We start from the raw sequence: 22,378 nt of genomic DNA, 5'->3' as shown, positions 1-22,378 counted from the left end.
GATTCAACAAAGTACTGGAAATATTCCTCAGAGATATTGCTCCATATTGACATGATAACATCACGCAGTTGCGGCAGATTTGTCGGCTGCACATCTATAATGTTATCCTGCTGGAGGTGGCCATCAGAAGATGGGTACACTCTGGTCATAAAGGGATGGACATGGTCAGAAACAATACTCAGGTAGGCTGTGGCGTTGACATGATGCTTAATTGGAACGAATGGGTTCAAAGTGTGTGTTCCGGTCCTTGGGAGTTTGTATTTTTGTGCCTTCTCCCTCTCTGTTTTGCTTGTCTCCCTTCGCATCTCCTTGTCTGTCTTTCGCTCTTTGTCTCGCCCTATCACCTTTTGTTCTGCTATTTTCTCTCTGCTAGGTACCTGCTGATTGGATCCTGAGCCTGTCACTCCTCATTAGGGCGTTTCCTCGTGGACCAATTAGACTTCGTTCCGCGGACTTGTTTTACAGAGTGCTATGTGTGTTGGTTTGTGTTCGCTCGCTTCTTATCATACTGTATGCTTTGTTCTGTGTTTCTGAATAACTGTACGTCGATGTAAATTAGGTCATGGTTAAAGAGTTTATCATTCCTTTTTGGGGAAAAGGGAATAGGTTACTAAGTCGCGCGACATACATTTTGCCCGTAGGTAACTTCAATGTTTAGAAACACTAGGTAAGTGGGTGAGCGCCGCATTTTGTATTTTTGCTTATTATTTCAGGGAGTTTATGTGTGGTGTCGCAAACGCTGAAGATTTCGGATTCTTTTTCACAGTTTGATTTTTATTAGTAAGTTTAGAGGGGGATCTTGTATTCTAGTTTAGGTGGCTTTTGGTTTTGTTTAGTTCTTTGCTTTGGCGCCACTCTAGTTCCTTTTCCGCTGAAACTTTTGGTTTGATTGTATTTGTTTTTTTTATTTACATATATACATTGTACAAAGCGCACACATGTAAGCCTCTAATGTGTTGGCTTCATCTTTCTTATCCTCGTAAGAGGAATAAACGAATTGATTGTAAAGTTTGTGTCCTGGTACATTTTCCATCCATCTACTCAGTAATAATTTAATATTATAAGTGTTACATTTATTCTCCCTAGACAACTTATTTAAATCGTAACCACCACCACCAGCCTGAACCGTTGATACAAGGCAGGATGGATTCATGCTTTCATGGTGTTGACGTTAAATTCTGACCCGACCATCCAAATGTGGCAGCAGAAATGGAAACTCATCAGATCAGGCAACCTTTTTCCAAATTGTATTGTCCAATTTTGGTGAGCCTGTGTGAATTGTAGCCTCAGTTTCCTGTTCTTAGCTGACAGGAGTGGCACCTGGTGTGGTCTTCTGCTGCTGTAGCCTATCTGTCTCAAGGTTCGATGCATTCAGAGATGCTCGTCTGCAAACCTCGGTTGAAACCAAACGTTTCCTCAAATATAGCTATACCAGTAATATTGAATCTTGTGGGGACATTTTTTTGGGTCCCATGAGGAAAACAGCTCATAAGAATGAAATATTTTGAAAATATAAAAACGCAGCTTGGTTCTGGAGAAGGTTGAGTTTACAGCTAAGGTTGGGGGATAAGTACTGAATATAGAGTCTCTACAGTACAGAAATCATTACATCCATGGGAAGACCCCACAAAGATAGCTGTACAAGTGTGTGTGGGAGACATACATTTGTGTAGTCCAGCTGTGATCCTGAACTCTCCTCCGTTTTCCAAACTATAAAACAAACATTAAAAAAAGTGTCACATTCTGCACACCTTACTAAATATTCAAAGACATGTTTTCCATCAACTTCTGTTTATAAACCTAACTTGCACAGAGAGCCTTAAAGGATTGTTAAATTGATTACACGTATCCACGAAAACCACCTAAATAATGTACTACGTATGTTAGGCCACTAGTTGGCACTGTCATCTTGCTGGTAAACAGTATCTGGTATGCTGCGTTCACGCCAGACATGGATGAAGCGTCAAGTGCGAATAACTTACGTTAAGTCATTGCAAAGATGCGTATAGACAAGCGAACGAGGCAGCGTGAATAACTACAGAGGCACCGCCGTATTTTGGAGCCATGTGCTACCGAAGTACCAGTAAGCATAACAAAGTGATGATTAGACGTGTCATTGCCGTATGTTAATATATGCAGCATTCTAGACAATTAAGAATTGGGAGTTTCCTACTTGGAATTGACATCTAGAATTCTGCTAGAAGTCAGACATCCGACCTGTGAACTCGAATTAAAGATAACGTCAGCAAGATGCGTCATTTTGATATTAATTCACAGATGGCGGCTAGTTCTGCTTTAGCAGGATTAGCATGAAAACATAAATAAACTGTCAAGTATGTTTACAGCACGTAATGAACAGAAACCCTAGTGATAAGTGAAGTTTATTTATAAACTAATGAGGATCACATGCTTATGATTGATCACAGCCGGTCCCTCATTATTCAATGTATGATTCACCAATCAGACGATTCCTTAGCCACTATAAATACCCTAAGTTCCACATCACAGTTATCTTTGTTTTAAAGAATCCCCCGTTCCACCCCTACTCCTCCTCCTTTCCTAGATGGGTGGCACGGTGGCCCAGTGGTTAGCCTTACAGCAAGAACATCACTGGTTCTCAAAGGTGTGACAATACAGAAGCGATGTGTTAGGACACCTCCGAAAACGGCTGCCTGTTCATCATTTCTGTCCGTTCTGCCAAGTCACCTGCCAGCCAGTGAACTGCTGACGTGTAACCTCCTGACACCACCACTGCAAGCCTCTTGGGTCAGTTTCACTCATACACTTACATACATACATTCTCCACCCAACCTCCCTTTATTTTCATTTAATTAGATATTTGAGAAAATTGAAAAGTTTTGTTTATTTGTTTCTTGGTGTATTTGTTGTTGTTTTTTGAGGGGAATCTTGTTTTGGGTTACTTAAAATGATTGTAGGATATTGACTATATAAATATTTATTTTTTGGTATTGTTGTTACTTGTAGTTGTATTTGCCATTGAAATTAGTTCATTAAATCTTTCTAAGTGGAATCCGATTTTCTTGTTCTTATTTCGTATGGTTCTATGTTACTGTATGTAACGGAGGGTCTTGTATAAGTTTTGTTTTCGCTATCCTGGGTAATTAATTATACAGTTAGATTTATTTGTGGCAAGGTTTAAAACTTGTCTGGCACCCGAAATCATGTGTAAAATTTGTTAATATATGTATGTTATATATATATAATATATAATTTTTTTTTGTCCGAGGGTAACTGCGTTAGAGGGAGATATAACCAGACGCACTGCTGTAACAGCGGCTTCGGTGGTTCAGTGGTGGAAATCTCACCTGCCATACGGGAGACCCGGGTTTGAATCCAACCTGAGAAATTATTAATTTAAATTTTTTTTGTGTGTGTGTGTGTGTGTGTGTGAGACCACCGTTACAAAGGTCATCATCATTAAATATTGTGAAAACATACTTGAGTCTGTCCAGGGTGTAGTTTGGATCCTCCAGTTGTTCAGAGAGCAGCTTGACTCCTGAATCTCCTGGATGATTGTAGCTCAGATCCAGCTCTCTCAGGTGTGAGGGGTTTGAAGTCAGAGCTGAAGACAGAAATCCACAGCCTTCCTCTGTCACCATACAGCCAGACAATCTGCAAACACAGCTCAGATTAGTTTGCCAATCAGATACTAGTTTTACGCAATGACATGTGCAGTTAACAACCGACTCCACTCCATTTTCTCTAATGTACATTATTATGAACCAGGGCTTCTTCATTAGCATTTGTGTGTGTGTGTTTGCAGGATCATTTATTTCCAGACTCAAGGTCAATTAGAAAAACAATAAAAAAAACAGATGAACTTAAGACTTATTTGGATGGGACTAGTTTTCCTAATGTTTGATTTACAGTTCTTTTCAGTCGACGTTTGTGAATTTATGTATGGGTTTGGACAGGATTTACTTTGTTTTCTATTTCCACCTTGGGATACTCATCCCGAGGCCTCTAGAGATTGAGCAGCGCCATTGATGTGACACAGTTTTGTAAAGAAATGATGCCAACCATAGAAGACTTCTAGAGGTCTCCATAACCTTGGACCAGGCCGTATCCTGAGCAGATGCTATGGTGGTCATGGAGGGGTGGAGAGCATGTGACCCCAGTGACCCCCTGAGTCTCCGCATTGATCCTGTGGGCCAGTCTGTGCATCAGCCGATGACCTACTCACACAATGGATGTCCAGCGTTCTCCAGCCTCAGCTCCTGGACTGCAGCTCTGCACAAGAAGTTTGGCCAGAGGAGAAATGGTCGTGCACAACTAAGTCTGGTTTGTCTCTAGGTTTCTTCCTTCACTTTCGCCAATTGGTGAAGTTTGTTCCTCACCACTGTCGCCATTGGCTTGCATGGTTCAGGACCTGTGGACTGTTGGGACTTGGAATTGGTTTGGACACTTTTGGGACTCTGACTGACTGGACTGACACAGTTTCAAATTACTAGAGCTTCTATGTTAAGCTGCTTTGACACGATCTACATTGTAAAAGCGCTATAGAAATTCTTAATGAGCAGAATTAAACTACTGGTGACAAACAATTACCCTTGATGAATCAATTCCCAAATTAATTGGCAATTAATTAGTTTATATAAGTATATTAGTTTATATAGTGTTTTTTTTATACCTCAGTACGTTAAGTTGACATTGTGGACTCTTCAGTCCGGCAGAAATCAACTTCACTCCTGAATCCTGCAGGTCATTGTTACTCAGGTCCAGCTCTCTTAGTTGGGAGTTTGCTGTGTGTAGAGCCGAAGCCAAACTTTCACAGCTCTGACCAGTGAGATTACATAAGGCCAATCTAAATCAAGACACAAAACAGAAGTTTATTTTCTGTCATATCAATTAAACATCACATTCTGACTGACATTTACAACATCTGTCTTAAGCTAAAGTTATTAAGTTGTATAAGGGTGCTTTCACACCTACACTTTTGTTTCGGAACCGGTCTTGTTTGCCCAGTTAGCGCGGTTCGTTTGGCATATGTGAAACCACCAATCCCTCTCTGATCCGCGCCAAATCAATCGTTCCGAGATCGCTTGAATGAGGTGGTCTCGGCTCGATTGAAACGAACTCTGGAGCGGATTGATTGCAGTGAGAAAGCGATACGATCCGAGCGCGGTTATATCACAGTGTTTTATGGATATGTAATAGCCATACGGCTATATGAAGAGAGAATTAAGAGTAGGGCGGGAAGTTTCGTGAATCTCCGGATGCTCGCAAACAAGTGATAATCTCCCGGTAATCTCGCATCTCCCTCCCGGTCCTCAAATAGGCATCGTCGCGCACCCTTCTCACCCCTCCCCACCGCATCTCTACTCACTCTTCAGACACGTCTTTCGCTCGCGCACCTTGTCAAACACCACCAAACCACCACCTCTCCTGACAGCTGAGCGGGACTCTGCTAAATAAATCCTGACACTCTGACCAACGTGAGGAGAGTTTCTCATACGTGACTTGTTTTAGCTCTTTTGATCTGATTAGAAACTTTGCAGTGTGAAAGCGAACCGCTCCAAGAGCAACAATGTAACATTTGTAATCTCTGTTTCGGAACAACTGAATCGATTCACGGGTGTGAAAGCACCCTTGGGTTAAGTTTGTTCCCATTTTGCCACAAACATAACAAAATTCTTTGCAGCTGATTTGGCGGAAGTGTTAAATGGATGCGAAAATCTAAATCAATAGCATGTTAAAATCTGTTGGGCGGTGCTGCCAAATCGGGCAGGAGAAACAAGAGGATGCGAAACTGAAAATTGCTCCATATTTTTAATTCCTGTACAGAGAGGTCACGTTTTGATCTTTTATTGGCCTCGCGCAATCACATCCCTGCTAAAAAATCCAGCTTAAACCAGCCTAGGCTGGTTTTAGCTGGTCGACCAGGCTGGTTTTAGAGGGGTTTTGGCCACTTTCAGGCTGGTTTCCAGCCATTTCCACCCTGGTCTTAGCTGGTCAGGCTGGAAAATGACCAGCTAAATCCAGCTAAAACCAGCGTGACCAGCCTGGTTCAGGTGGGGATCGAACACGGATCGACAGCATGGCAAGCCAACGTGCTGACCTCTGGACCACAATGGTACTGTTATGTTTGTGTGGCCGGAATTATACTTAATCCCTTCAGGCAACATTTTACTCATGGGGCTGCGAGACAATAAATAAGAAGAGCGGAGCTGCGGCAAAATAATGGATAAAGAGAGTGAGGCTATGGTCAAATAAGTAAATAAATGAAAAAAAGTGTAACTGCGACTGCTGCTTTATCCATTCGCCATGCTGGAGAGGAACAGTCTGCGCAAATTGAGTGCATAGTGGGTGTCCTTGACTACAGCTCTCCTCTGATTGGCTGAAAGGTACGAGTTGCCCTGACTCTGCCAGCAAAGTCTCCAGGGGGAGTCGTACGTGAAAGAGGATTAGCACATTCTCATTCAGGATGAACTCGCAACTTTTAAACATTCAAAACTTTTTGTACACTCTTATACATTTGCAAATGATGTTTTGCATTTGTGAAACGTATTTTATGAAAATGTATTTTTATTTTGTGCACATGAATTTTTTTTAATATAAATAAATATTTTACGCACATGAATTTAATTTTATGCACGTAAATTTGGCTACGCATGTGTACATCGTGTCTTTTGCGTGAATTATTATTGAGTCTAATCTGTCTCCATAAAGAAGTGTTTAAAAACTGTGCAGCGACACCAGATTTAATTATTGCCGCTGTTTTTGTTTAAGTTATAATGTAACAAAGGGAGTCCAACTTTTTTGTTAGTTTCAATGGAAGTAATTTAAAATAAGGTTAATTTCCAACAACTAACCCTAACAGATATGACAAATAGATGCATTCTTAGTTGTAGTTAATGCATTTGCTAATGTTAACAAATGTGACCCTGGACCACATAACATGTCATAAGTGTCGATTGCTTTGAATTGAGATTTTTACATCACGTGAAAGTAGAATAAAGCTATACACTGATGTGTGGTTTGTTAGGATAGAGTTAATATTTGCCTGAGCTATTAAAATATCTAGATTCTGGATGAGGGTAGGCCAAGGTGGAGTCTCTCTCTGATCCCCTGGGCTCTGCGATGGTTGTGGGAAATCCAAACTAAACCAAAACAAACGATGGCTTAAGCTTTCCTAACTTGTTATGCTAATTTAAGACAAAATTTGTTGTGTTTGAACGAAAGCCCACTAAGATCGCCATGTTTAAATATTATTATAATTGTTATTGTGTAAATATGTGTTCAAAAACGCACGCAAAACCCAGAGTGTCCACTTTTATGCCACTTCAAATCGCGTGTACAGAATTCGTTTGGGAAACAGCGTCCATTTATGGGTATTTAAAAACCCATTTTCAAGATTTGATCCAATCCCTTATCCAAAATCCTAGCGGATTACTTTCGAAAAACCGGGCCCTGGTTCTTTGCGATGGTTGTGGAAATGGCAAATTCAACCAAAACAAATGATGGCTTATGACTGGCAATGAAAATTGGAGAAAATAATAATAATCTAGAATCTGAGTATTCCAAAAACAAATCTAGTACTGAGAAAATCTCAAAAGTTTTCCCAATTAAGCTCTTAGAAATGCATATTCGTAAGTTTTGCCATGTTTACAGTATGACATTTATAAAATATCTACACGGAACACGATATTTACTTGACATTCTAATAACTTATTAGACAAAATATTAGACAAAAAAGAAAGAGAACAATGTATATTTTTGACTCATTCAGTGTATATTTTGACTACTGCCAAAAATATACCCTGCTGAAAAAAACAGCTTAAACCAGCCTAGGCTGTTTGGCTGGTTTTAGCTGGTCGAACCGGCTGGTTTTAGAGGGGTTTTGGCCATTTCCAGGCTGGTTTCCAGGCATTTCCAGCCTGGTCTTAGCTGGTCAGGCTGGGAGATGACCAGCTAAAACCAGCTTGAACAGCCTAGCCAGGCTGGGAGCCCAGCCAAAACCAGCTATATCCAGCTTAAACCAGGCTGGTCAAGCTGGTTTTAGCTGGATTTTGCTGGTCAGTTTCCAGCCTGACCAGCTAAGACCAGGCTGGAAATGGTCAAAACTCCTCTAAAATCAGCCTGGTCGACCAGCTAAAACCAACCAACCAGCCTAGGCTGGCTTAAGCTGGATTTTTCAGCAGGGTACCCATGCAAAACAAGTCAGTTTTGTGGTCCAGGATAATAAATGTTGCCTTATTGTATTTATAGTATCTAAAGTTGGTCTATACAGCTCACAGTCCACCGTTAACCATACAGAAAATTGTAAACAAGTGACCAACTTTAAATATATTTTCAGTATCGGCGGTGAAAGTCGAACCTCAATATGTTGAGTTGACAGTGTGAACTCTTCAGTCCAGCAGAGAGCCGCTTGACTCCTGAATCCTGCAGGTCATTGTTACTCAGGTCCAGCTCTCTCAGTGGTGAATTAGAAGATTGTAGAGCTGAAGACAAACGTTCACAGCTCTGATCAGAGAGTTGACATCCAGCAAGTCTATAATGGAGAATGACACATGAGGAGGATGAGGACAAAATTTATGTTTTATTTATTGTTTGCATGACGACTGATGAAGGTCATGAACATGGGGGATTTGAATTTGACGGTTATTTAAAGTGGAAAAAATACCAAATGGATCACACTCATCGGATCCCTGCTGAAAAAAACAGCTTAAACCAGCATAGGCTGATTGGCTGGTTTTAGCTGGTCGACCAGGCTGGTTATAGAGGGGTTTTGGCCACTTCCAGACTGGTTCCCAGCCATTTCCAGCCTGATCTTAGCTGGTCAGGCTGGGAGATGACCAGCTAAAACCAGCTTGACCAGCCTAGCCAGGTTGGGGGCCCAGCCAAAACCAGCTATGTCCAGCTTAAACCAGGCTGGTCAAGCTGGTTTTAGATGGATTTAGCTGGTCATTTTCCAGCCTGACCAGCTAAGACCAAGCTGGAAATGGCTGGAAAACAGCCTGGAAATGGCCAAAACCCCTCTAAAACCAGGCTGGTCGACCAGCTAAAACCAGCCAACCAGCCTAGGCTGGTTTAAGCTGGATTTTTCAGCAGGGATAACACATTATTTTTAAGTGGTTTACTAGCGTCACCACCTTCTTTTGACATATTACCTTGTTAAATTGTTATATATCATAACAAATTGCCTTTCATTTGGTTCAAACAGACAGCAAGGATTCTCCTTTCATTTAAACATGCTACGTCTGTGTTCAGGAATTGATATTTTTAAACAATATTGTGTATCTCTTCTAGGGAGTGTATGACTATCAGACCTCAGCACGTTGAGTTGACAGTGTGAACTCTTCAGTCCGGCAGAGATCAGCTTCACCCCTGAAACCTGCAGGTCATTGTTACTCAGGTCCAGCTCTCTTAGTTGGGAGTTTGCTGATTGTAGAGCCGAAGCCAAACTCGGACACTGTTGATCAGAGAAGCAACATCCAGCAAGTCTACAACACAAGATCAAATAGTGCGGTGAGAAGGAGACTGGTGGTTAAAGTCTTGTTTTTAGAGTTTCGCACCTTGTGTGATGTTACACGGTTGATGTGAAGTGATGCAACAAACTCCAGTGACAAGCAATTCGTCTGTCCACATCAGATTCAACATGATTATCATTTAAACACCACAAGGATGAGCACTTGTGTGTTTGGAGACATGTAAGTTTTGTTTTATGTCACACAATTAATGTAAACAGCTCATGAACACTCTGACTGTTAACTTAAACCTTCTCTAACTTTATTAATGATTACTTTATTTACAAGTGGTCTTTCTAAAAAAATTGGATGCAATCAGAGTACAGATGTTTGTTAAGCACACAAGATCATTTATCTGCTGTCAAAAACTAGCCTACCTGCCATCTAATGTTAATAAGACTAACCTGGAGTGTCTACTGTTACAGACTAGCTTAGAGTGCCATTAGCTGCTAACAAATAGAAACTAGTCTAGACCACCATTGGCTGTTGAAAACTAGCCTAGACTATCACCTGCTGTTAAAAACTAGCCTAGAGCGCCATTTACTGTTAATGAAACTAACCTGGAGTGTCCTCTGCTGTGCCAAACTAGCCTAAATTGCCATTTGCTGTTAACAAATAGCCTAAAGCTCTATCTACTGTTATAAACTAGCCTAGAGTACCCTCTGCTGTTAAAAACTAGCCTAGGCTGTCATCTGCTGGTAAAAACTAGCCTTGACCATAATCTGTTGTTAAAAACTAGCCTTGACCGTAATCTGCTGTTAAAAACTAGCCTAGAGCGCCATTTGCTGTTAATGTAACTAACCTAGAGCACCATCTCCTGTTCAAAACTAGCCTAGAGTGCCATATGCTGTTTAAAACTAGCCTAGAGCACCATCTGCTGTTCAAAACTAGCCTAGAGCGCCATCTGTTGTTCAAAACAAGCCTCAAGCCCCACCTGCTGTTAAAAAACTAGCCTCGAGCACTATCTGCTGTTAAAAACTAGCCTAGACCGTAATCTGCTGTTAAAAACTAGCCTAGAGCGCCATTTGCTGTTAATGTAACTAACCTAGAGCACCATCTGCTGTTCAAAACTAGCCTAGAGAGCCATCTGCTGTTCAAAACTAGCCTAGAGAGCCATCTGCTGTTCAAAACAATTCTCAAGCCCCATCTGCTGTTAAAAAACTAGCCCCGAGCACTATCTGCTGTTAAAAACTAGCCTAGATCATAATCTGCTGTTAAAAACTAGCCTAGATCATAATTTGCTGTTAAAAACTAGCCTAGACCGTAATCTGCTGTTAAAAACTAGCCTAGAGCACCATTTGCTGTTAATGTTACTAACCTAGAGCACCATCTGCTGTTCAAAACTAGCCTAGAGCGCCATCTGCTGTTCAAAACAAGCCTCAAGCCCCATCTGCTGTTAAAAAACTAGCCTCGAGCACTATCTGCTGTTAAAAACTAGCCTAGACCATAATCTGCTGTTAAAAACTAGCCTAGACCGTAATCTGCTGTTAAAAACTGGCCTAGAGCACCATTTACTGTTAATGAAACTAACTTGCAGTGTCATATTTAGTTAAAAACTAGCCTAGGCCATTATTTGCTGTTAAAAACTGGCCTAGAGCACCATTTACTGTTAATGAAACTAACTTGCAGTGTCATATTTAGTTAAAAACTAGCCTAGACCATTATTTGCTGTTAAAAACTGGCCTAGAGCACCATTTACTGTTAATGAAACTAACTTGCAGTGTCATATTTAGTTAAAAACTAGCCTAGACCGTCATCTGCTGTTAAAGACCAACCTAGAGCGCCATTTACTGTTAATTAAACTAACTTGGAGTGTCATATGCAGTTACAATCTAGCCTAGACCATCTTCTGCTGTTAATGGAACTAACTTGGAGTGTCATCTGTTGTTACAAACTGGCCTAGAGTGCTATTTGCAGTAAACAACTTGCCTAGAGTGCTATTTACTGTTAGAAACTAGCCTAGCGCACCCTCTGCGGTTACTAGCATAGAGAGGTCTGGTGTCCTGCAGATTTTAGCTCCAACCCTAATCAAACACACCAGAACAAGCTAATCAAGGTCTTACTAGGTATACTTGAAACACCCAGGCAGGTGTGTTGAGGCAAGTTGGAGATAAACCCTGCAGTGCACTGGACCTCAATGAACGAGATTGGTGACCCCTGGCCTAGACCGTCATCTGCTGGTAAAACTAGCCTAGATTGTCAGTGGCAATAGCCTAGCAGTTAGTGTGCTAACATAGTGCATCAATATGCTTCAGGCGCTCGTGGACCTTTCCTGATCCTACTCTCCTTTTAAGAGTTCACACTTAGCTGATGATTGATTATAAAGCATGTTGGGCTTGCTGTCCCGGGAGAGAGCCCTGAGCTCAGAAGATCCTCGAGCCTGGGGCTCCCTCCCATTTGAAGGGCAAGAGGGGAGTTTGAGCTCAGGTAGGTCTCGAGAACTCCCCTGGTTAGTTATGTCTTATGACAGATTATAGGGATTGCTACGGAGAGTTATACAGCTGAGCTCATCTATAGTGGCAATCTGGTTACGTCAATTCACCGGTGGGAAGAAACCAGGGAACCTTGGGAAAACCCATGTGAGTATTGGGAGAACATGTAAACTCTACACAGAAACGTCGACTGGCCTGGTAAGGACTTGATCCAGTGATGTTCTTGCTGTGAAACAACACTGCTTACCACTGTGCCGCCCTATCGAGGAAAAGAGGGGGAGAGTAGGGGTGGAAGAGGGGATTCTTCAAGACGAAGATAAGTGAGCTAAGAAATTCTGGGTATTTATAGTGTGCTATTAATCATCTGACTGGTGAATCATGTGTTAGATAATGCGGGACCAGTCATGGTCAATCATAAGGACATGATCCCCTCGAAACTAGTTTAGAAATTAACTTCATTCATCTCTCTTCAACTTCAATTTCTACTAACTATTTTTTTTACCAGAGCTGTACTCATGTGTTTGTACTCAAATACTTACAGAGCTTTTCTGCTGTTCACCACAGCTGGTAGCAGTCTCTTCCGATCATCATCTAATACGTCATATTTCATGAGCTCGAACTCATCCAGCACGTCCCCAGACGTCTGAAGCATGTAGCCTACTGCTGAGAAGACAGCCTGAGACTGTCTGTTCTTTGAACGTTCCCCTGATTTCACAAGCTTCTCAACATCCGTGTATAGACTCTGATCATTCATTTCCAACAGACAGAAGAACAGACTCATGGATTTGTTGTCAGAAATACAGTAATATCCTGTCATTAGGGATTTGATGTGTCGGAGAAAATCCCTGATAGTACTTGAGCTGTACTCTGTGCGTGGCAGTAGATCCTTTAAAAGGATCTGATTGTACTCCTGCGCAATGGCCAACAGGAAACGCACGAAAAGATCCAGGAGTCCACTTTCAGTATGAAGGGTTTTGGAAACAACTAATTTTAGTAGCAGGAACAAACTGATTTTCGATCGACTCAGTTTGACCTTGTTTCTCTCGTCTAGAAAACAGTCCATGTCCTCCATGTTTCTCGTTAGGTAGGAGTGTAAAATATAGAAGGCAGCCAAAAACTCCTGAAAGCTCAGATGGATGAAGCTGTAGACTTTCCTCAGATGAAGGACAGATTCCTCCTGAAGGATCTCAGGGCAGATCCAAGAACAACCCGAGGTTTCGCTGACATCTATGCCACTCTCAATCAAGTCCTCCTCGTAGAACATCACATTGCCCTTGATCAGCTGTTTGAAAGCCAGTTTGGCAATCTTCACCATCACATCTCTGTTGGACTGCCGGAGTTTCTCAGGATCTCTCTCTTCATGCTTCTGGTTCATCTTGTTGAATTAGCAGGAATTTGATGAACATTTCAGTCAGAGTTTGAGGGATTTCTGCACTCCGATCTTCTTCCAGGAGCTTCTGAACCACAGTGGCAGATATCCAGCAGAAGATGGGTATGTGGCACATGATGTGGAGGCTATTTGCTCTTCTGATGTGGGAGACGATTCTGTCGGCTTGATCTTCATCACTGATTCTCTTCCTGAAATATTCCTCCTTCTGAGGATCAGTGAATCCTTGAATCTCTGTCAAACGGTTGATGTATTTGGAGGGGATCTGACTGGTTGATGCTGGTCTGGAGGTGATCCAGATGAGAGCAGATGGAAGCAGATCTCCTTTGAGGATGCTTGATATCAACACACCAACTGATGAAGATTCATTCACGTCGCAAACTTTCTCATCCTCTGAAAACTTCAGTGTGATTCTGCTTTCATCCAAACCATCAAAGATGAACACAACTCTACATTGCTCATAAATCTTAGGCTCCAGATCCTCAAGTTCGGGATGAAACTCGAGTAAAAGTCTGTGAAGACTGTACTGATAATTTTTGATCAAGTTCAGCTCTCGAAATGGAAGCACGAACACAAAATCTACATCCTGATTGGCTTTACCTTCACTCCACTCCAGAACGAACTTCTGCACAGAGACGGTTTTTCCAATCCCAGCGATGCCTTTGGTAAGAACCGTCTTGATCTGGTCCTTCTCATCAAGTTCTGGGTCGGGTGGGTGTTTCAAGATGCCATTGCCACAGACTGGATTGTCTTGTGAGCGTTGTAGTCTTGGTAATCTCTCCATGCGTAAAAACTCATGTTCATCATTTACTCCTTCACTCTCTCTTTCTATGATGTAGAACTGTGTGAAGCCCTTGTTCAGGAGAGTTTGATTCCTTTGCACATTGATGATCTCAAATAATCTCTCATACTTGCTCTTCGCGATGGTTTTGTGTTGGTCTTTGACTCTCTGTAGTTCACCTACTGGCAAGCGAGAATCTTGATCATCTCTATCCCCACAACAGAATCAAAAAGAACAAGACAAAGAGTTAATTAGATCATGGGCACTGTGACTAGAGGCGAAAATAAAAACTCACATATGTGCTAGAACAAGGGGCGAAGCAGTGGCGCAGTAGGTAGTGCTGTCACCTCACAGCAAGAAGGTCGCTGGTTTGAACCTCAGCTCAGTTGGCATTTCTGTGAGGAGTTTGCATGTTCTCCCTGCGTTCGCGTCCAAAGACATGCTGAATTGGGTAGGCTAAATTGTCTGTAGTGTATGAGTGTATGAGGGTGACAGGCCCAGACGACAGGCCGGCCGGAAGGTGTAAAAAAAGTCGTTATTGTATGGACAAGTCTAAATGGAGGACTTGTTCCAAAGAGCCGACCCCGCAACCATACGGGACTAAAGCCTGATTTATACTTCTGCGTCAAGTGACCGGCGTAACACACGGTGCATGCAACGAGCGTGGCTGTGCATTTATACTTCTGCATGCGGTCTCTGTTGGTCTGCATTAACACTTCCGAAACGCTAGTTGGCAGTGAGGTGTAAATCTTTCTATGTGTCGAGTTTCTTCGCTGCTTTTTTGCGTTTCCTGAACATTTCCTGGTTGTACAAGTGGCTCAAACTCGCTCGTTTTGAGGCAGGAACCGGCGGACGTGCAACAACTTTAACTATGAGGTAAACACAAAACCAAACTATCCATCCGGAGCTCCTTAACGGGACTCCACACTTGTAAACAATCGCTCGCGCCATTCGCGCGGCTCTCGGTCCTGCCCCGACTCGTCAGCGCTACCAAGCCGACCAATCACAGAGCTTGCGCTATGCGTTGTTGTGACGTGTAGTTACATTTTTTGAGAGGTGCACGTCAGCTACGGCGAACCCTAGGCCAACCCTAACAGCAAAACTGTGGCAAATTTTGATTGTAAAAAAGATATAATTTTTAACAGTTTTTCATAAATTACCACAAAGTTATAATCATTTTGATAACACCCGTGTCACTATATGAAATTTCGTCCTTATAAAGAACCAAAAACCAGTATAAACACACCAAAGTCACACTCACCTGGGTACACAGGTGGATCCTTCATCACTGAGTGTTTGACTTAAGGATTCGTCGCTCTTCACACTGCTGGACTCTGGTGAAGACTCTTTGTTTTTCTGATACTGAACAACATCCTCCTCCTTTTTGTCCATGTTGAGGCTCAATTTAGAGAAAGTGTTCTTCAGTGCTGCAATGGTAATTTCAATTCTGAAAGAACAAAAAGATGACATTTCACATGACTTTCTTTATTGTCAATTTGTCACAAGATGATATCGGCATTTCACTGTACCAAAGGCCTATTTTAATTACTCTTATTAGTTTAATGTGGTATCTGTAGACTAATTAATTAATTGACAGCGCTACTCTAGTCTTGCCGCAATTCAATAATTCAATACAGTGCATCTGGAAAGTAGTGCTTCACTATTTCCACAATTATTTATGTTACAGCCTTATTCCAAAATGAAAACTCATTTATTTTCTCAACATTCTACACACAATACCCTATAACACAAAGGTGAAAAAAGAGTTTTTGAGATTGTTGCAAATTTATTAAAAATAAAAAACCTAAAAAATCACATGTACATCAGTATTCACAGCCTTTAGCGTGAAGCTCTAAATTGAGCTCAGGTACATTCTGTTTCCACTGATCATTCTTGAGATTTTTCAGCAGCTTCATTGGAGTTCACCTTCGGTCAATTCAGTTGATTGGACATGATTTAAAAAGGCATACACCTGTCTATATAAGGTCCCAGGGTTGACAGTGCATGTCAAAGCATAAACCAAGCATGAAGACAAAGGAATTGTTTGTAGACCTCAGAGACAGGATTGTCTCAAGGCACAAGGGTGGGGAAGGTTACAGAAACATTTCTGCTACTCTGAAATTTCCAATGATCACAGCAGCCTTTATCATCTGTAAGTGGAAGATGTTTGGAACCACCAGGACTCTTCCTAGAGCTGGCCGTCCGACTAAGCTGAGTGATCAGGGAAAAGGGCCTTAGTCTGGAAGTTGATCAATAACCTGATGGTCACTCTGTCTAAGCTCCAGCGTTCTTCTGTGGAGAGAGGAGAACCTTACAGAAGGACAACCATCTGTGCAGCAATCCACCAATCAGGCCTGTATGGTAGAGTGGCCAGACGGAAGACACTCCCCGCCTGGAATTTGCCTAAAGGCATCTGAAGGACTCTCAGACCATAAAGCCTAGTTCACACTACAGGATTTTAAACATCAGCAGATCGCTGTGCTGTTCACACTACATGACTTGACTTTGTGTCTTTTGATCTCTGTGGTGTTCACACTACGCAACACTCCGTGAACGATCCACAAGAGGGGGGTCACACACTACATGATCTGGCAACATCTCATTCCCCATCAGCTCATTCAAGCTACCAAACCACAGCCAATGAAAATTTGAGGGAGGAGTCGTCAGAAAAAAGCTGAACACTATTGGCTGCTTGTGTGCTGATGACATCACTGACAGCGTTTCAAGCTTTGGAGAAAGCATTTAAAAACATCGTCAAATCAGCTGATTTATCAGCGGATTAATCACTCATCTGCAAGGTTTGAGTGGATAGATACACAGAGAGTTTTTAATTTTTGTAATTTTATAACTCTTTGAAATAAAACTAACATATTTATAACACCCTGCCGTTTTCTAACTATCAGTGTATTTCTTTCTGACATTGTTATTTTTTTTATTACAAAACAGTAAAGAACTGAGCATTTCTGCCTTAAATTACCATATTGGTCAAAATGACTGCATGCATGTCTGATACTTTTCGCTGTGACTTTAAATATGTGTGCATTTTCTTGCCTGGCAACTTCCTGCTAACATAAACAAAACTTTCTGATGGCAAAAACATCAATTTACCTCAGATATCTTTCAAAACAGCATATTCTGTGCTGTTAAATAGCTCCTGTTTGAAAGTGAAAATGAAAGCCAAGCCTTTAAGTGTTTTAGTATCTTAACTACATATTTATAGGCTGTATTACCAAAAAAATATTATATTTTTAGGGTAATGGTGTCATTAGATATGATGCCAGACATTCAAAGCTTAATTTTAATATCTCAATAATAGCTTTGAATGTAAATATGTTGTGACAATATGGCGTTTTATATGAGAACGGTCAGAATGAGCAGTATGGTAATTCTAATAGTTACAGAATTCTAGTTCCACTGTTAATATAGCCTACTCTCATGTCTGTGCTAACGCAGAATGAAGCGAGTGCGCTGATGCCCATTCTGACCAATCACAGATGTTTCTGCTGAGCTCCTGAACACACAGCCATTCAGCTCATGCTGATATGCTCTCTCATTGGCTGTAGCTCGTCACTACATCTGACCACACGTGGGGTTGTGTCGGCCGACTGCTCTGGAATATTTAGCATGCTGAATGTTGGATTTCCGTCTGCGAGGTGTCGGCGACGCGTCAGCGAGCCTCGTTGATGCGTTGCTCAGTAGTTCACACATAAAGAGCGGCGAGCGCCGAGCACCCGCAGATTTCTTCCCGATCACAGCCCGATCTGTCGGCGAGCTCGTTAACTTCCAAATCAGGCTCAAATCAGGCTTAAAATCCTTTAGTGTGAACTAGGCATAAGAAACCAAATTCTTTGGTCTGATTAGACTAAATTGAACTCTTTGAATACGATTCATAATAAAAGTCTAAAAAATCCACAAGCTACAACTTCTTAACACAATTATCATAAAACATGACAATAATAAAAATACTTTGAAAACCTAAAAAGCAATACATAGTGCATCATCAGCACTGATAATATAGGTAAGGGAAATCTAATTCTGAAAAAAACAAGACAATAAAGTTTTACAGCACCTAATGCAGTGTTCATTCACAGTTCCTAAAGGCTGATTTATACTTCTGCGTCAAACGCCGGCGTATGCTACGGCGCTGACGCATAGCCCTTCGCCGTGGCCGTCGGCGTCACTGACGTGCACCTCTCAAAAAATGTAACTACACGTCGCAACAATGCGTAGCGCAAGCTCTGTGATTGGTCGGCTTGGTAGCGCTGACGAGTCTGGGCGGGACCGAGAGCCGCGCGAATGGCGCAAGCGATTGTTTACAAGTGTGGAGTCCCGTTAAGGAGCTCCGGATGGAAAGTTTTGTTTTGTGTTTACCTCATAGTTAAAGTTGTTGCACGTCCGCCGGTTCCTGCCTCAAAATGAGCGAGTTTGAGCCACTTGTACAACCTGGAAGTGTTCAGGAAAAGCTAAACAGAAGCGAAGAAACTCGACACAGAGGAACATTAACACCTCACTGCCAACTAGCGTTTCGGAAGTGTTAATGCAGACCGACAGAGACAGCGCGCAGAAGTATAAATGCACAGCTACCGCATTGCATGCGCCGTGGGTTACGCCGGTCACTTGACGCAGAAGTATAAACCAGGCTTAAGCTTGCTTTGAACACGGAAACAGCAGTGTATGATGGGTGAATGATATGATATTATAAATGTACATACTAGAGTCACAGAGCAATCATAAAATATACGGGAAGGTACACCTCACCAAACTCTCAGTAGGATTAATTCAAGCTTAAGAGCGGAGCCGGAGGTTTGAAAGAGCTTATATAACACTGACAAAACAAAACAAGGTGTGTCTAGTCAAACACTGGCTCCCTGTGTGCAGCTACATTTAAAAGCTCAGTATGTAATTTAAACAAAGGCGTGTTTTGTTGATCAATCACTGACTAATTTGATTTATGTCATTTTCGCCACTAGATGGCGTGTATTCACGACAAACAAATGCGTATTTTGATGACGCAGTGAGTGTGGAATCCACACACTGTAAATGATATGGACGTAGTATCCATGACGTCACCCATAGGTTTCTGAAGAGCACAAATGTAGCAACAAGTAGGCGTGGCCAACCGGCGCCATTTTGTTCGCGCGTCATCGCTCCAACTGGGGGCAACCAAACAAAGCGCAAAGAGAAATGCTACAGATGCCTGCTAGCAATTTGCTCAGATGGGCTTTTCTTAGGGTAAAATGCTTAATACTTCATTACCTGAGACTCGTTTGTGTTCTGACCACTTGTGCTTGGTTGTATACTATATCAATAAAGGGTTTAGACTTGTAAAAACACTGCTGTAATACACTGAGCCACTAAACATTGTTCTTAAGACGTTTTTCCAAAGGAGGAAAACCCGAATTACTTCTAAATACTTCAAATATAGTCTGTGTTAGTAAATGCAAGGCTAACGCCAGGCATAACACTGTATGACAACGCTTCAGAAGACTGTTCTAGAGCCTACAGCTAATCAATCTGTCAGATTCTGGAGTGCATTACAGGTCTCAAGTAAAGTATAAACGATAAATTATCGTAAGAAAAACAAATACATTTGTAGAGATGGCATATAAGTATATAATTTCACTCACCTGGGAAATGGAGGCAACTTGAATGGTTTGTGAGCACAATTAAGTGCACACAGCATGCCAGATCATCGGACAATTGTAGGAAATAATTCCATAAAGCAACCGACTGTGTAGTCACATAAAACAACACAAAAATCCCGTATATGTAATGTATGCACAGAGTTCAGCAGCTAATCAGCCGGAATCAGTTGAGGTGATGTGACGGCGACCAGCGAGACCTAGCTGTCACCTTCTGTTGCCACATCTTACTTATGCAGACTTAATATAAGTTAATATAAACGAAATGCATGAGTAATAAAAAAATTCACCCCCCTCAGAGTTGTCATGAAGGGTAATATTAGCTATATGAACCAAAATCGTTCTTTGTACCAGGCTGTAAACATCTTTTTTTCTGCTGTATTGTTGGCCATTTTAACAGTGGGTCCAATAGAAATTTGCTCTATATGGAGCCAGGACTAGCGGAATATTGATGAATTGCAGTTTCAGTTACTTCCGTATTAGCTTAATGAGGGAGAGCGGGAGTTTTGCCGCTTGGTGGAAACATGAGAATTGTGGTCTTCGTTGTCCTATGGGACTCCTACAAAAATCATGTTGATGATGGGTAAAATATTCAGCACTTATAATCATGGTAGTATGAAGCAGAGTAAATACGCTTTTTGCTCATGTTTTCTGTTGATGTTTAACGCCTCGTGACTAAATAAAGGCTGCCAATGTAATCGTGCACATTATTGCGCAAAACGGCATCATTTTTAAAGAAATGACTTATGCTTGTTTTTTTTTTTGTTGCACAGCGTCAAAACCTCTTCCAATCGGATTGGCACTTTTGTTTAGTGCACGGAGCTGCTAAAGTTGCAGTAGACAGCACTCGGAGGCGCTCAAGCGCAAAACTCAATGCGAGCGCACATTGAAGAAGATGCCCAGAGGCGATATGAACATGGAGCTGCTTATTGCACTGGTGAACAATAATCATTTCTTCATCGCTAGAGCTGGAGCTGCTACTTGAACCATCCATGCTTGTTCGAATCGCCAGTAACTTTAATGCTGCGTTCACACCAGACGCGGAACACACGTCAAGCACGAGTGATTTACATGTTAAGTCAATGCAAATGCGCGAATAGACATCCTGCGGCGCGATACGTGAATGGCGCGGAGCGAATGACGCCAATTGCGAGGTGCGAATAGCGCGATACAGGTGAGGCGAATTGAGCGTTTGACGCGCTTAACGAGCGTTTCGTGCGAATCTCTCGAGTTCGAAAATCTGAACTTCAGCGGACATTCGCGCCGCGTTAACCAATCAGAAGCTTGCTCTTGTGGGGGCGTGATTGTGATGTAGAACCTGTTGATGGTGTCCTGTGGGAAATCCTCCAGGCGACACCGACACCAAGTCATCAAACTGGGCTTGGCTCAGTCAGAGGCACCGCTGAAAGTCTCCGTCATCCAGGTTCAGTTTCTGGAGGAGGGTATGAGCTCACAGAGCTGGAGGCACCTCTGAAAGGATGCAGTGGACTCAGACACGGCCCTAAACATATCGACGCTGTTTTTCAGTCTCCATAAAGCACATAAACACTGTTATTTTCTTAATAAAATCCATGTTAGCCATTTAGCTATGAAGCTAGAGTCACCGGGCAGACAGAAGCCCTGCCCATCATGCGAATCCGCATCTGTTTTGAAGTGAATTTGACACGCGATTGAAGCGGATTTGACGCGCGAATGAAGCGGGGGTTGACGCGCGAATGAAGCGAGTAAACTCAAATGTTCACGCGGCTATTTACGCGCGAATAGCGCGATTTATCCGCGTCTGCCGTGAACACAGCAAAAACAACAAGCGCGTCAACTTCGGTGTTACAAGCGGGTGTCAGTAGCTTAAAGTTGTGTAGCGCCATCTAACTTCAAGGAGTGATTTAGCATATACTTCTATTCAACGCCAGTGAAAATCGATTGGTTTTAAATTCGGAAAAACATGTCGAAAAGCGCTGACCATAAACGCAAACACAAAGCATCCCGGTGTGTACGAGTCTTAAGGGTGTTGAAGTGAAACAAGAGAAATGCTAAAGCATGAGGCGGCACGAAACAGCAGAGCTTTTATTATGCCACAGTCCACCACTTCCAGTTCTTCAGCTCGTGAACACGTGGAGAAGAAGCCGAGCCATTTTATCAGACTAAATACATTTTAGACTTCAGTTATAATGCTGCTCTGTGCAGTCTAATAAAACACAACGTATTAAAGCCTTGCTGATGTTTCCCTGTCAAACCAAAGCAGAAATCAAGAGTGTGTGGAGTCATCAGCATGAACACACAGCACACACTCTTTAAACGTCGAACAAAATAGCTAGCAAAGGTTGTAAATAAATGCAGCAATGTATCAGGGCTGAAGTTTCCTGGTTTATCTTATTTGTTTATATTCAGGTGCTAAAGAAAACCCATCATATTACATCTGAAAAAACTATCCTCTGTATATTTGTAAAGGGTTCCAGTAGCTAAAACAGATTTGACCGATCATTTATCTCTCATGCGATTAATTTTGTATTTAATTTTGACTGTCAATTTAAACATTATTAACAATGTGTTTGTTGATTTTTGTTTTTAATGTGTTACTAGTGCTGTCTGTTTTTGTATGTGGTCTAAACAAAAAGAAAAAATCTATCATACCAATCAATAATACCCAC

General features: G+C 41.9%; 1 protein-coding gene across 3 annotated transcripts in view; it reads right to left on the bottom strand.

The window, feature by feature from the left end:
- Positions 1 to 22,378, bottom strand: part of LOC100005516 (NLR family CARD domain-containing protein 3) — a 25,779-nt gene that overhangs the window by 2,755 nt on the left and 646 nt on the right. Inside the window, exons 2-8 of one of the 3 annotated variants that reach the window (XM_073948366.1) lie at positions 15,350 to 15,535; positions 12,460 to 14,296; positions 9,291 to 9,464; positions 8,339 to 8,512; positions 4,652 to 4,825; positions 3,460 to 3,633; positions 1,664 to 1,710 (exon numbers count right to left, since the gene is read on the bottom strand). In XM_073948366.1, the coding sequence (XP_073804467.1) occupies positions 1,664 to 1,710; positions 3,460 to 3,633; positions 4,652 to 4,825; positions 8,339 to 8,512; positions 9,291 to 9,464; positions 12,460 to 13,295 (1,579 nt within the window). In that variant the 5' untranslated portion in view covers positions 13,296 to 14,296; positions 15,350 to 15,535. Of the gene's footprint in view, positions 1 to 1,663; positions 1,711 to 1,779; positions 2,617 to 3,418; positions 3,634 to 4,651; positions 4,826 to 8,338; positions 8,513 to 9,290; positions 9,465 to 12,459; positions 14,297 to 15,349; positions 15,536 to 22,378 lie in introns of those variants that run through there. The other 2 variants (XM_073948367.1, XM_073948368.1) reach the window with 2 other exon arrangements.

This window comes from Danio rerio, chromosome 4 (assembly GCF_049306965.1).
Source record: "Danio rerio strain Tuebingen ecotype United States chromosome 4, GRCz12tu, whole genome shotgun sequence".
Taxonomy (NCBI): domain Eukaryota; kingdom Metazoa; phylum Chordata; class Actinopteri; order Cypriniformes; family Danionidae; genus Danio; species Danio rerio.
Note: the sequence above shows the minus strand (reverse complement) of the source record. Positions and strands in the feature narration are given on the sequence as shown.